The following is a 16,045-nucleotide window of genomic DNA, read 5'->3' as shown; positions in this document are numbered from 1 at the left end:
GCAACCTTCCCTTGAGGCCTTCCTGTAGAGGGATTTGTTCAGTTTTGTTTATATTCTCTGATGCATTTATTCAGCTGATTCAAATAATACCCCATTTACTCCACTAAGGAGAAAATATTGAAAATACAGAATATTCTGTTAAACCTGACATACTGGAAATCTTCGGATTCAGCACCATAGCAGCTTTCACAGCGGTCCGGATCAAGCTTGCTGGGGTCAAACACTTCTTCTTCTTCTTTGGGTGCCATCTGAAAACAATGAAGATATCAAAGAAAATGTAAAAATATGACATACTGAAGTACTACTAAACAAACACAATAAATAAATGCAACACAGAATCAGTGACACTCTTCTAAGTGAATACATACCGTTTAGCTGAACAAAGAAAAACCCCGCAGTGAGACAGGTTTAATATCAGTAAACAAAATCATTGCTACACTTCCCTGCCAAAAACACTATGATGTAAACTCATGTACAACTATGCATTATATTATTACACTTAAAATTGGAATCTTTTTCACCTGTCTGAACTGCCAGAAAAAAAGAAAGGCCTAAAAGCTTACAAGCCAATTAGTTTTGAACCCAAGGCTCAGTGTATCAATACACCAAACTGGTTAACAAACTGACAGACAGTCAAAAACCCTGGTACCTCAAATTACAAAAAGGCAGAAAGGCAGGAGGACAAATCAGCATCCAGCATATATGCTGCAAGTGGACATGTTAAGACACTCGCAAAAGTACAGCTTGTACTGGAATGCTTGTAGTGTGCACATTTCAACAACTTCACCCTTCTGGCAGTCTACACCCCTTTTCTCCATCCAAATGCACTGCAGGGGACTCTTCCTAACCTCTAAAGGATGTCAACTCTTGAACCAGCTAAAATCAGTCTTTACCCACTAGGCCATCCTTGAGGAAAGTGAAGCTCATCTCATATCCCCGTCCTCTAGCCTCACTGAAAAACTCGCTCTCTCTGTACTAGGATACAGTGAAATTAAAAGATATTTGTAAGCAGTTCTACAAAGTCTTCAAGTTACAAGAATGAAACATATACCAGTGTGTGTATGTAAGAATGGAATGGCAGGAAAGTTCCCATGTGTAATGGTTCTTTCAGGAAACAGAGCGAGCCTGGAAAGATCTTAGGTTCATAGGTAAGTATTAGGCTAGCTACCAATGTGAGCCACATTAAGCCTAGCCAATTTCCCTTCCAAAGATGAGAATCATTACCTCTTAGACACAAAGTACAGGGTTAACACCTCAGACTTTACACCAACCCTCCAATCCAAATGATACTGTGAATCACAGCTGATGTTCAAAGTGGTTGTTTTATACAACTCTATCCCTGATAGGCACAATCTAGGATTTGTGCAGCTGTTCACAACTCCATTTGTGAACAAGTTTGAGGTAGAAACATACTTCATACCTTTAGGAGGTGGGAGGAGCTCAGAGAGACAAGGCGAACATGCAAACTCTACACAGGCATTAACTGGAGGTCAAGATCAAACCTTGTACCTTGTACTTGGAAGGTGAAGACCTCAACCAATATGCCAACTGCATCTCAATGTCACTCGGTGACAGTGGAGTCTGTCACGTTTCTTTTCCACAGTAAGAGCCTTATGATGGTCCTCATGAATGTCCTATGATACAGACAGCAAAGGTCTTATTTTGATTAACCTGTTTACTGAGGCTTAAAGTATAAGTTACTAGTTAATCAATTCTACCCCACTAGTTTATTTTTACACGTTTCAGAACTGAACTGGGAGGCACTTACTGCACTTAGTCCCTAGTTGCTCAAATTCATGTACTGTTGCAATAGTGAGTAAAAATTGTTCTTTAACATTGCAAAGACACCCTCCCCTCCTTCCATTTGCCTGCAAATCTCTGTTCTGGTGTGTCTAGTCATAACGTGCAAATGAACATAAATGCATAGTCAAGAAAACCTCATTATAAGCTCATAATCAGCAGATAAAATGGTTTGGTCAAGCATTCACTGAAAAGATAATTCCAGCTTAATGCAAACTGTGCAAGGTGTCAGAGTAATGGTTGGTATTGCAAGAAAATGCATCCACTTTGGCTGCAAGGAACTGACCAATGCTGGATACATCAGCCTGTAAGGCAGTCCTTTCAAACAAGGCAAACTTATATGCCTCATACTGGCCCATATCATTACATCACTGTAAAACTCATAATGTAGTAAAAAACAAGAGCCATATGCTGCCACAATGCATTTATTTTTCATAGATCACTTGTAACGTGCTGCAGATTACCACTTTGAATGGATCTGAAAATGACATTAGCTTATGAATTAAGCCAAGTCATACCATTCTGATATACACTTACGTACTTTCTGTTGAATTAATTTTTCCCAAGTTACTGGTAAGGCTTCAATCAAAACACAACAGACATAAATAAAGGCCACCTCTATATAATAGCAAATACACAGCAGAAACAGTTCAAAGACAATAAACAAAAACTAAAAGTTGTACAACAAAGGAGATAAAAACAGGGTGGGATTTATGAACACTGTAGAGTACCTCATGGGGAAGGCTAGTACACATTAGAGTAGTACACCAAAGCTCTTATTCAAAAGGATAGCTATCCAATGAACTAAGACCCTGTGTGCAGTCCTACTATACTGTGAAACCACAGTACTCCATGCATGAAGCACACGTGCAAATGACATACATACCCTGGATCATATACGATTCAGAGACACTTCACCAATTGCACTAGACAAGTTATGGGACTAGACTATATAATTACAGTTGGTGTAGTGAGTCTGACGTGGTGCAGCAGCTAGCGTTGTCACCTCACAGCAACAAGTTCTCCCGTTAAATTCTCGGCTGGAACACCTTCTGTGTGGAGTCTGCATGTCCTCCCCGTGGTCGAGTGATGTCTAAAGACATGCAGGCAGATGCGTGTGTGAATGGGTGTGCCTTCTTTGAAGGTTGGGTGTCGGGCTGGCAACTCAGCACCGTAAAAACCCAATGCCAATCATTAGCGGACCGGAGTTCCGCTGTGGCGACCCCTGACCGTGAAAAGCCAAAAGAAGACCGTAGTGAGTATGACCACACCAATCTCCCATTAAAGCTGATGATGTGTTGCTCAGCTTACACAGGTAAGCATCATCATCAGTGCAGACATTTAAAAAACATAAATAAAATAAATGCCGGTGCCCAAGCACACATACGCAAAAAAACTACTTACCCCACAGCTCTCTGTTATGCAGGCATACCTGATAACACAACCAAACCACACTTGTCCCTGCCTCACACAGTGACACAGAAGGGCTCCAACCAATGGAAACTCTCAGAGCACTAGATCTGCCTTGTCACAATATTATGGCAATGATCCTAGCTCCACCATTATGCCTAACAAACAGAAATGATTTATGAATCACTGTGTGGCATGATGGCAGAGTACAGTGCAGCAGGGAGCAGCTACTCAGTAAGGTATGTCAGACACATTATACCTTAGTGAGCCACTGTCCTGTATTACACTACCATGCTGCACAGTGATGAAGTCTGTAGCATGGATGAGCAATAGTACACAACTGTGTGATCTGTGTGCCATCATAGAAATTAATATTCTTTGGTATGTTGCCTGCCCTTATTGTCATCGATGTCTATGAACTGCAGTAATGATAGGTGGCACACTAAACATAACAATGTGTTTATGCAAGTGTGTACTAAGTTTAAGAGTAGCAGGTCCATATGTACAGCTAAACAGGAAGGCAAATCACTGAAAGAAACCTTCAAAAATGTATGATCCTTTGGTGCTTGCGTTAAGTACGGAGTTCTCTAGTACTTGGAGACTTAGGGGTTCTAATCTCACTGCAGTCAACTGGTGTGTGTGTGTGTGTCTGTCTAGTCAGAAGAGCATAACTGTGTATCCTGCAGTCATCAGCACAATCCCATGGAGTACCAATATTTTCTATCTCCTTGCATCTCCAAAGAGCAAGTCATTAATGCGCTCTCCAAGGCCAAAAATATGGCTTCTATGGGACGAGATGGCATCCCAGGTTGCATTTGAAATGGTCTAAAACACGAGTTAGCAACTCCATTAGGTACTCTCTAGAAACACAGCCAGAGTACTGGTTTTGTCCTTGGTGCATGGAAAACAGCAACTGTCATTCCCCTTCATAAAGTGGGTAGAGCAACAAACCCTGGAAACTACAGACCCATAACCTTAAACAGCCTCATCTGTAAGGTCATGGAACATTACAAATAAGGACATAGCTGTTTTCCAAACCCTTGATCAGACACAGTTTGGTTTTGCAAAGGAAGATCATGCCTTGTAAACCCGGTGGACTTCTTCGAAAATATCACCAGAGCCATAGACGAAGGCAATTCTGTGCATACAGCCCACTTTGATTTAGCCAAGACCTTCAACACACTCCCACATTCGGGCATCACTGGTAAACTCTCCCAGTTGAATATTAACCCTTATGTCATCAGGTGGGTTGCTAACTGGCTCGCCGACAGATCATACTTGGTCAAAGTTGGGGACTTTACCTCAACCAGCAGACCTGTTACGAGTGGGGTTTCACAGGGATCAGTGCTGGGCCCCCTGTTGCTTGGGATATACTTCTCAAAAGTTCAGGCCAAAACAGAGGGGCTGTGGCTGACTAAGTCTGCTGAAGACTGCAAATTAGGTGCAATCACTGAATCCCCAAACAATGTCAATATACTTCAAAAAGGACTTGCACAAACCAATGATTGGTGTCAAAGCTGTAGACTCAAACTCAGTGCTAAAAAATGGCTCATCATCCCTTTCGGTAAAAATGATATCCCTGCAGACTATCATATAAATAATACCCTAAATAACTCAGTAGAAAAAGAGACTTGAGAACGCAAGTTAACTATGACCTAAACTTTGACCACCATGTGTCTACTGCGGTAATGAAAGCATTCTACGTCGCATACCTCATTAGTAAAGGCATTGCCTCAATAGTGAAAGAGGTCATAATTTCCCTGTACTCGACTCTCAACAGGCCAGTAATTGAGTACAATGCTCCCTTCAGTATGTACCTTACCAGGCACCTGCAGCAATTTGAGAGGCTTACCAAGAAAATTCAAGGTCTCCAGCACGTCATACACTGGCAGACTGGTCACTGTCATTGTACTCAGTAGCATACAGACTACTTAGAGGAGACTTGTGCCTGGACTACAGAGCAATCATGGATCCAAATCTAATGGAAATGCTGTACATCTACAAGTCAAAAAGGATGAGGGTCACACGCTCCAGGGACCTTAACCTGGCCTGCGACATAAATAGGACCTGCTGGAGAGACAGGTATTTCTCTCAGAGGTACCACTCCTCTGGAATAGGCTACCAATTCACATCACACAGAGCCTCTCTATGACCCTGTTTAAGCGTAGCGTGGATGACTGGATGGGAAACTGTAAATTCCTGCCAGGGATGTCACCTATGACCCTCCTAGATATGAGCAGTCATTACTAATCAAAACCTCGACATTTGGCAAGATCCTTTATACTGGGTTTCTCTAGTATTACATTGGGTACACACGGTTAGGCTTACAAAGACCTATGGGTCAACAGCCCAGTTACCACCTATGATCCAATAAATACTACACAAAATGGATGCATGCATTTAATGACAAAACTGTAAGGGGAAGAACAATGTGAAAAAGTATTCTTTCACAGAAAGGCAAAAATGGATTCCTAGCAGCTGTGGATGAGGTATACACAATGCAGGAGAAGACAACTGCAAAGGACCCTCACAAAAGAGGACCACCAGTAACAAGACCAATTATCTACGAAGGTAAGTAGAAGGTCAGAAAACTAAAAAAAAAGAAACTGTGTGTCATAAAATCATGGCCTCATGTCAGCATCAGAAAATAAGGTAGGTGGGAAGGGGGGGGTCTGCAATATTTTGGGAACTTAAGAAAACTGCATGAATATTGTGGAAAATTATTTCTGTATAAAAACACTGGCATCTTTAACAGGTTTACAACACAACAGTAAAACTGAAAACAAATTGCCCTTCTAGCAAAAAATTCAGAAAGAAATCACAATATAAATGTGAAAGGGTAAGGGTAGCCACAGTTCTGGATGAATCTACAGAGACTATACAAGCAACAAGAAATAACATGACTGTGCTACTATTCACAACTGAGGGTCTAACTGGAAGATGCATGTACAATTATTCTTCTACCAACTTAACTATATCAATGCATATGAAAATATATTACTTGTTAATATAATGATGCTGCACAGACTGAGTGGTACATATATACAGACCCTAACTAGCACAGTGAGAATGATAGCACAGATTCAGTTAACAATCCAGGTGCTAAAAAACTGGCTGGGTGGGGTGTAATGTGTGGTTCATCACATTCCTGGTGTAAGGGCAGGAAGAGTCTACCCTACCAGTCTGCCTCAGTGCAATAAAATCAGAGAGCAATAGGTGTCTCAGCATGTGGAAGGAGGTAGGGGGGACGACTGCTCCCACTGTTAAATGAATGGTGGAAGAACCCCCAAAACACTTAAAAGAATGTAACTATTACTTAACTGCTTAAATATAGAGCTTCTGTAATAATCAAACTACGGTACTGTATTTTATAGGTTCATAGGTAAGTACTAGACTATCTGCCCGAGGGCATCTATAAGCCTAGCCAGAATGTGTTGGCTTTCTCCACCCCCTTAGATTAGGTCCCTGTGCCTCTGTCCAGCAGAACCATTAGGTCCCTGTGTCTCTGTTCAGCAGAACCACTGCAGTGATCCCCGGGGTAAATTTTCTGTTTCCCATCCACTCGTCAAGGTTTCTTTTGAAGAGTGTTAGTGAGGGGCTCTGCTTAATGTAGACTGGAATCCTGTTCCAAAGCATGGGGAGTCTCTGGAACAGGAATCGATCCCTCCAGCACGACCTATTTATCATTGTGGTGAGGTTTAGATCCCTAGAGCGTGTGGCTCTTGGGGATTTGTTTTTTTAGGTGGAGCATGTCCATCAATTCTGGGTTGGACATGGTCTTGTATGTCAGGCAGAGATCACCTCCGAGTAAGCGGTATGCAACAGAGTACAGCTGGAGTTTCTTCAGTTGGGCTGCATAGGGCATCTGTTTGAGGCCAGTAATCCTCTTGTTAAGGTACTTCTGTGGTCTTTCCAGCTGTTGCAGGTGTCTTGTAAGGTACATCCCAAATGGGGCATTGTACTCTATGATGGGTCTGATGAGTGATGAGTAGAGGGGCACAATAACCTCTTTTGTTCTAGATGCGAACCCTTTTGTGATTAGGTGGGCCATATAGAAGGATTTTCTAACCACCTTGGCAATATGATTATCAAAGGAGAGATTACTATCTACTTGGGTCCCCAGATCCCTTATTACATTTTCTGTATTTAGGAGACTACCACGTATGTGGTAGTTCACAGGTACTTTGTTTTTTCCAAAGGGGATGACTATGCACTTTTTGGCATTTAGCTTGAGGCCATGATTTTGACACCAGGTATCAGTCTCAGTGAGACCCCTCTGGAGGATGTCTGTATCAGCCGGAGAGTCAATTATGGCCCACAGTTTGCAGTCGTCTGTGAACCTGGTCAGCCATAGTCCTCCTGTGCTTGCCTGTACCTCTGAGAAGTATATACTGAACAGGAGGTATCCCAGGACTGAGCCCTGGGGGACACCACTTGTAACCGGTTTAGAGTCGGATCTATAGCCTGAAACTCTCACCATGTGGGTTCTATCCATGAGCCAATTGGCAACCCATCTCGTGACGTAGGGGTTTATGTTCAGGCTGGTGAGCTTGTCTATAATACCAGAATGGGGAATGGTGTTGAAAAGCCTTTGTGAGGTCTAGGTAGGCTGTGTGGACCTCCTTTCCCTCGTCTAAAGCCTTGGTAACTGTCTCAAAGAAGTCCACTAGGTTTAGGAGGCATGATCTGCCCTTAAAGCCAAACTGGGTAGGGTCCAATGTTTGGAGGTTCCCAATGTCCCTGTTACCGAGTTCCACGATGATGCACTCTACGGCCTTGCAGACCCAGTCTGTGGTTTGCTCTTTTGGTGTTCCCAGTCTGTGGTTTGCTCTTTTGGTGTTTGAAGCCTTGCAGACCAGGCTAGTCAGGCTTATGGAGCGATAGTTCCCGGGGTCCATTGTGGCTCCACCTTTGTGAAGTGGGATAACTGTTGCTGTGTGCCACTCTATGGGTATGTAGCCTGTAGAGAGGCAGAGTTTGAACAGTGTGTTTAGGTGAGGGGTTAGTTCATTTTGGAGCTTGTGTAAGACACAGCCTGGGACACCGTCCGGCCCCATTGAAGCTGATTTTTGGCTTTGGATAGGGCTGTTTTAACCTGTGTGTCAGTGATTGCCGGGGCTCTACATTCATCTGGTAAGGTTATGGACCCTTTAGGGGGTGAGAGGGGGGTGAAGTTTGCACAAACCCTTTCTGCCAGAATGTTGGCAATATCAGTCGGTTCAGTGTATTTTGTGCCATTCTGCATGAACTCAGAGCAGATCTGAGAGTTTCCACTTAGGTTCTTGACATAGCTAAAGAACGCTTTGTGGTTATCTTTGGAGTCCTTGGCAATTTTTCTTTCAAAGTTAGCCTTGGATGATTTTATGAGGGATCGTAGTTTCTTGCTGATACTGATCAGGGATGTCTTTCCTTCTTGGGATTTTACTCTTTTCTGTACTAGTTTCTTCCTTCTGTTGTATAGCTTATTTATAGCAGGGGTCAACCAGACTGGTTTTCTTTTCTTGGAGGAGTGAGTCTTGGTTTTGCTTGGAATAGCATGATCCATGCTTTCTTGCAGGTGCTAGAGTGCCTTTGTAAGGGATTCAGCAGCTTGGACAGCGTTGTCCTTTAGCATGGGGGCTGTGAACCTTTCCACCTCGGTCTTAAGTAATGTGAAGTTTATTTTTGAAAAGTTTTCACGGTGGTTTCCTTGATTGGGGGTAGGGCGGAATGTGGATATCCAGAGTGATTAGTCTATGGTCTGATCTAACCAGCGAGGGGTTGACCTCCGGTGTAGAACACCAGTCGCCCATGTTGGTGATGACCAGGTCCAATATGTTGGCACCTCTGGTGGGGGTGCTGACCAGTTGATCCAGGGCATTCGAGTTTATAAATTCTAGGAAGCGCTGGGCAAGGGAGTTAGTACTGGAGTAGTTCTCCCAGTTAATGTTTAGGTAATTGAAATTACCCAATATTAGGTCGTTTGGTAGGGTCTTCATATTTTCCAGTGTCTCCAGAAATGCGGAATGGGGATCCTGGGTTATGGTGGGTGATCTGTAGCAAGCTACAATTTAAATTGCAGTTTTGCCCATTGTCAGTTGCACATGGATGATCTCTGAGGCATTGTGCTGTGCCACTAACCTGGAGGTGTGGGTATCCTTGATGAATATGGATACACCCCTGCCTTTTGTGTTTCGGTCTGGGTTCTGTGACTGAAAAGTATGGTATGAGTCATAGCCTGGTATTGCTGGGGTGCTCTCTGGAGCCTTAAACCAGGTTTCTGTTACTGCACAGATATCGATGTTCTCCATACTGAGGAGTGCCTCGAGTGCATGCATTTTGAGGTTTAAACTTCTGGCGTTGAGTAGCATTCATGAACAAGTACTGTGATACTGCAAATATTACTAATATAATTTCTAACCATATAAATACAGCTAAAGATAATTTATTTTCCTTTAAATTTGTTTACTTGGGAAAATGACTGATACACATGGACAAATTTCAAATTAATGATATGGTTCAGTTTTACCAGTTTCTATATCTACTGTACAAAAGCATATCAGAAAGTACTACACTGCTATGTAGGCAAATGGTTAAAATGTACAGCTATGCTGTCAATGTTCTACTACTACAATATGCAAAACAACTCAGCAATGATGCTTTGTAAAATAAACATAGCAGACAACTATAGAGTTTGTTTGTTTGTGTCTTTCGGCTTATCTCGATATGTACAAAGCAAATTAATGAACATGCCTACAACTGTTGCAGTAAGGTTTAAATGGCTAACTATTACAAGAATAGAAAATATTACTACAATGTTGAAATTTTGTATTTAATAATTATTCTCAATAGGACTGAGTTTGTGGTCCAGCCACAGTGCACAAGCTCAAGTCACTAAAGGTAAGAGTAGAATCTGGAGTACTGTTATCGACAGCAGGCTGGCCAGGGTTAGACATGTACCCTTGACAGTGTACCATGACACCAGTGTGTGGCACCTCAGCAATTCCAGGATCAAAGTCAGGGAACATTGTATATATACACACACACACACACACACACACACAGACACACAGACACACAGACACACAGACACACAGACACACAGACACACAGACAGACACACACACAGACAGACACACACACACACAGACACACACACACACAGACACACACACACAGACAGACACACACAGACAGACAAAGACACACACACACACACACACACACACACACACACACACACACACACACACACACACACACACACAAAACAGCAACTATGAAAAACAAACTGAAGGCCGACTTAAGTGGGGCTCCACAACACATTAACAACAAATACAATGGATTGCAGCCAATATTTGGTGGTACGGTCCTTCTTCAAGAGTCCCTGAAATGGAACAAATTTTTAAGAGTAACTACTGAATTTATAGGTTTTCAAAATATCAAAAGATAAAAGACTGCACCCTTGGAGTCATGTCCACCCTCAGAATGCAATGACAAAATCAAAAAACTAAAATAATAAATAAAGTAAATATCCAGTACTGGTTTACAGTTATATCGCTTGTGTGTACACTTCTGCTGCTCTTTACAATGTCGTTTAACAAAGATAAAGAATGTTAGCCAATAGGAGTTCACTGGCATTCATTGCTTAATCCATTAATGAAAACATAATCTCTTGCTATTACTTGAGCAATATTAAGTTTATGAAAAGAACTCTGGGCATAAACTGTACGTCATCAAATATTTTTTTTAAGACACAAAAAGAGTACGCAGAAGGACTATACAAAACAACTAAAAACACATCTGCATCTGATTTTAGTTCCATAATCTCTAAAATGAGAAAGTCACAGCCAGATGACTAGAATCAGAAAACAAGGAACAATCCTTACTGTCAGTAGACACAAGAATGAAAAAGTAATTATGTCGAAATGCACCCATACATACAACAATGCAAACACAAACTATGGGAAACTGAAAAAATCAAGGTGAACAAAGACTTGACTGTAACAGAAGAAATGTAATATTAGACGTACTTGTGTGATACACATCGAATGGACATAACTCACATGCATAGCCTTCATTTAAGAACACCTGTACTTATGTTTTCCTGATGTACAATACCAACGTCTTTGAGCCTTTCGCTGTGCCTCATTACAATTTGGACTGATGCAACAATGTATGATTTTGATTATCTGGCCAATAACACTACTGTTCCAACTAGATTCTTGCATAACTGAAACAAATGGTAGTTGGGTTTTCAAGAATAATAATGTTACATTACAGACAACTGCTAAATAAATGTGGGGTTACTAACAGAAAATCATAAACATGTGGGCAAATTAGAGGAATTAGTACAACATTCATATTGTAAATTTTTTTCAAGTATTTGCTTTCCAAAGTCAGTTTAAGTAATCTTAGGCCTGTTCATTAAAAAAATCCTGTCACTGCTCAAGTTTCATGCAGATGTCTAAGAGCAATGTAACAAACAATTTGAAGAAATCTGATTGAGCAAACTGTTAATGGTCTTAATGAGTGGATGTTCTTATGATTTTATGCATTTAAGCATTTGTGATTACGGTTTTCCTTGTTTTGTCTGCTGCTTGATAGCAAGTGTTTATTTTCTGGAGAGACCCTAGACCACTATCAAGTCAAAATACTTGCTTAGAGTTGCACAGTAGACAAATAGAGGCAGAGGAAATCCAACAAAGAACTACAGGAAACAGTTTATGGCCTTAATCCTCTGCACTGACTGTTGCATTATGCAGTTTTATACCCCTACAGAGGCTTGTTTCCTCAAATCAGCCAGTCATTCCCAGTTACTGTTATTTACATCTAAACTTGGAAACAAACGCAATGGGTGTGATTTTTCATTTCTATCCAAAGCTAAAAAAGAAGTTATGTACTCACTATAACGTTCCACGTGAGTTGTTTATCTCGCCTTTATTCTCACTGATGGGTTCGGAGCCGATCCTCGGCTCCATAACGATAGCAAAGCTCAAGGTTTGCCAGTAGCTCGAGACCAAGCCCCTTATCACACAATGCACTGCTGGAATTACCTCAGATCTTGTTTGCTGCAAGTATATATACCCTTTTATTTTTTTCTTTTTCTACAAGGAAGCACTTCCCAAAGGGGAAGAAGAAGTATTTAATAACCAGGATGGTACTAGCCTCCAAGTCAACTGTCAGCCAGGAGGGGGAAGGAGGGAGGGACGTGAGAATAAAGGCGAGATAAACAACTCACATGGAACGTTATGGTGAGTACATAACTTCTTTATGTGAATCAGTTAAATCTCGCTGTTTATTCTCACTGATGGGTAGCGTTCCTAGTACCCTCAATCTTGGGTGGCTCATGGAAGCACATTTTTCACTACCGTGGAACCACAGGAAGACCAGCCCCTGGAAGCCTTATCTACTTTGTAATGCATGATAAAGGTATGAGGCTTAAACCAAGTGGCTGCATCACAAATATTGTCAAGGGGCAATTTAGCTTGAAAGGCAGAAGACATAGAAATGGCTCTGGTAGGATGAGCCTTAGGTTTGTGTGTCAATGGCATGTTTGCATTCGCATAAACAAAGGATATACAATCTGATAACCACTTAGACAGGGTTGTTTTAGCCACTGGATTACCTTTTCTGGCCTCCGAAAAGGATACGAAAAGTTGATCTGATTTTCTAATATCCTTAGTTCTATCAAGATAAAATCTGAGCTGTCTGTGTACATCAAGTTTGTGCAGCATGTTTTCCAATTTGTAGAGTGGTTGGGAAAAAAGACTGGAAACTCAATGACCTGATTGAAATTGGATTCAGAACAGACTTTAGGCAAAAAGGAGGGGTTTGTTCTGAGAGATACTCTATCGGCATCGAAAATCATGTAAGGAGGTCTGATAGATAATGCCTGAAGTTCTGACACTCTGAGGACAGAAGTAATGGCTACTAGAAATATAGTCTTCCAGGACAAATATCTGAGATTACAAGAAGATGCCGGTTCAAAGGGGGGGGAGAATTATCTGAGACAGTATGAAATTCAAATTCCATGGAGACTAAGGGATTTTGACAGGAGGTCTCATGTGAAAAGCCCCTTTAAGAAAAGCCTTAGATAACTTATGGCCCATAACGTTCAACCCATCAAATCCATAGAGGAGCTCAGAAAGGGTCGATTTTCTGTATATTAGCCCAAATTGAGAACCTGTTCCACTTACTGTGGTATAGTTTCCTGGTGGATGGCTTGTGAGAAGACAAAAGGATTTGTCTTGTATCATCTGAGAGTAAATGAAGCCTGGCAATTAGGGGAAGTGGATTAGCCAAGCAGTCAGCTTTAGGGACTGCAGTGAAGGATGGAGGTCCCCTGATGGGTGTGTCAGAAGGTCCGGAACTGGGTCCAGGATCCATGGATCCTCCAGCAGATGATGGTGAAGGAAGGGGAACCAAATCTGTCGAGGCCAGTAGGGGGCTATGAGAATAACTGCCCTTCCCAGCGATTTTGCTTTCTGTAAAACTTTGGGTATCAATGGAATAGGTGGGAATGCATATAGGAGACCCGGAGGCCAATTGTGTACGAGTGCAACTCTCGGGGAATGTCCTGGAGGTGGTATTAGGGCAAAGTAGCTCTGCATTTGGTATTGATGTGACTGGCAAAAAGGTCGCATCAAGGCTGGCCCCATTTGCGGAAAATCAAATCCGCAACTCGTTGGTTGAGAGACCACTCGTGAGGCAACAGTATTGCCCTGCTCAGCTTGTCCACTATCACGTTGGATTTCCCTGGGATGTGCATTGCTATCAGAAAATGGTGGGACAACACAGCCCATTGCCATACCCTGAGGGCTTCTCGACAAAGGGAGTAAGACTTGGTTCCGCCTTGTTTGTTCAAGTAACAGACCACTGACATGTCCATCTGAACTGCAATTGTCCCTAGAGGAAGAGAGTCCTGAAAGTACTGCAACGCCAGAAGTACTGCTCTCAACTCCAGAACATGGATGTGCAGATGTGACTCTTGATCTGTCCATGTGCCTTGGGAAGTCTTTCCCTGAAAATGCCCCCCCCCCCTATCAGTGAAGCGTCCGTGGTCACAGCGGCTACTGGGGGGGGGGGCAAAGGGTCTTCCGATTGTGACATGAAGAGACGTCAACCACCATCGAAGGTCTCTCTTGCAAGAATCAGTGATGAGAATCATGTGGTACATCGGTAGCTTTTGGTAAGACCACTGAGCAAAGAGGAGCCATTGAAGGATTCACATATGCATCCTCGCAAGTGGTACAGCCAGGATTGCTGCTGCCATCAAATCTGGCATCTTTAAGACCTCTGCTGCTGTAGTTTTGTTCTTTGACACCAGTGAGTTGACGTGTTGGCGAAGAAGTCAGACTCTTTCCATTAGAAGACGTAGAGTGGTGGTTGAGGTATCCAACTCTACTCCTATAAAAACGGTATGCTGCGATGGCGATAAGGCAGACTTTTCGAAGTTGACTGTAATGCCTAATTGATGGCAGAGTGTCAGAGTATATTAAGTTGCCTGTGTCAATTGATGCCTGGTGGTAGCGGTGAGGAGCCAATCGTCTAGGTATGGAAACACCTGAAATCCTAGATTCCTCAGGTGAGCCATGACTACTGCCATGCATTTGGTGAACACTCTGGGGGTTGTATTGAGACCAAAGGGCAAGGCTCGAAACTGGTAATGACTGGCTCCCAGCTGGAAATGTAAGTGATCCCTGGAGCGTCTGTTCATCTTTATGTGATAGTACGCTTCCTTGAAGTCTATGGAGCACATCCAATCGGCTTTCCCTAGGAAGGGAAGAATGGACTGAAGCGTGACCATTCGGAACTTCTCTTCCTTTACGAATTGGTTGAGTCTGCTGAGGTCCAAGATAGGTCTCCAGTCCCCTGTTTTCTTTGGTACCAAAAAAATCTTGAGTAAGTTCTGAATCCAACTTGGTCTGCTGGGACTGGTTGGATGACTCTTTTTCTAGCAATTTTTGGACCTCTACGATTGCTTGTTCCCTGAGACTGGGTGGAAATCTGGGATTCTGTTTACAGGAATGGGAAAGGAAGAGAACGGTATGAAATATCCTCTGGAAATGATGCTTTGTACCCATGTATCTGACGTTAGGTTTAGCCAGGCTTCTGGGTACAAAGATAAGCGACCCCCGACTGCCTCCACAGCCGGACAGCCAGGCCTCCTTTCAGGAGCGCTGGCAGAGCTGACCAGAGAACTGGCCTCTGTCACCCTTGTTGCTGTGGACCCCCTCTGCCGTGTGGGTGGCGTCTTCCGTCATAACCCCCTCCTCTGCCCTTAGAGTGGGTTTCTCCACGTGTGTCCTGAAAGGCTCCCTCTGCTTTTTGGAACCACATTGTCCCACCCTTACGGCCCTTGGGATAGGGCCGAGCAGGGGTAGAAAAACAGACTCCAACGGCAGAGAAGGTCTTGCCTTCCTGCTCACACCTGGTTAAAGTTTCCTTTACTTTAGGCCCAAACAGTGATGAGCCATCAAATGGGGTGTTGATAAAGGAAGACTTAAAGGGCTCTGCAAAGGAATAGAGACGCATCCAGGCTTGTCTCCACAGAGTAATGCCTGAACTAGTGGCTCTACTCGAACCATCAGCTGCATAAGATAGGAGACGCATGGACGAGTTCACAACCGAGTTTAGGTTAGCGAGCTGTGTGTTGACTTTGTCGGCAACCCCTGCAGCTACAGTTTCCTGGAGAGTATCTCCTAGCTCTTTCAGGAGATCTCTTTGCAGTCTTGTGAAATGGGTTAAACAGTTCAGCGATCGCAGAGAAAAAGTTGCTGAACTAAACATGCGTTTCCCATATCTATCCATGATCCTAGAATCTCTGTTAGGAGGATGGATAGATGCGGATGTT

The 16,045-nt window shown here is 42.8% G+C and overlaps 1 protein-coding gene across 1 annotated transcript in view; it reads right to left on the bottom strand.

The window, feature by feature from the left end:
• The window catches only part of ERGIC3 (ERGIC and golgi 3), a gene marked incomplete in the record, with an annotated part of 681,165 nt that overhangs the window by 518,670 nt on the left and 146,450 nt on the right, over positions 1-16,045 (bottom strand). Inside the window, 1 exon segment of the mRNA XM_044090101.1 lies at positions 154-248. Within this exon segment, the coding sequence (XP_043946036.1) occupies positions 154-248 (95 nt within the window).

This window comes from Protopterus annectens, chromosome 12.part0, assembly GCF_019279795.1.
Source record: "Protopterus annectens isolate FY-2018-M chromosome 12.part0, PAN1.0, whole genome shotgun sequence".
NCBI lineage: Eukaryota > Metazoa > Chordata > Ceratodontiformes > Protopteridae > Protopterus > Protopterus annectens.
Note: the sequence above shows the minus strand (reverse complement) of the source record. Positions and strands in the feature narration are given on the sequence as shown.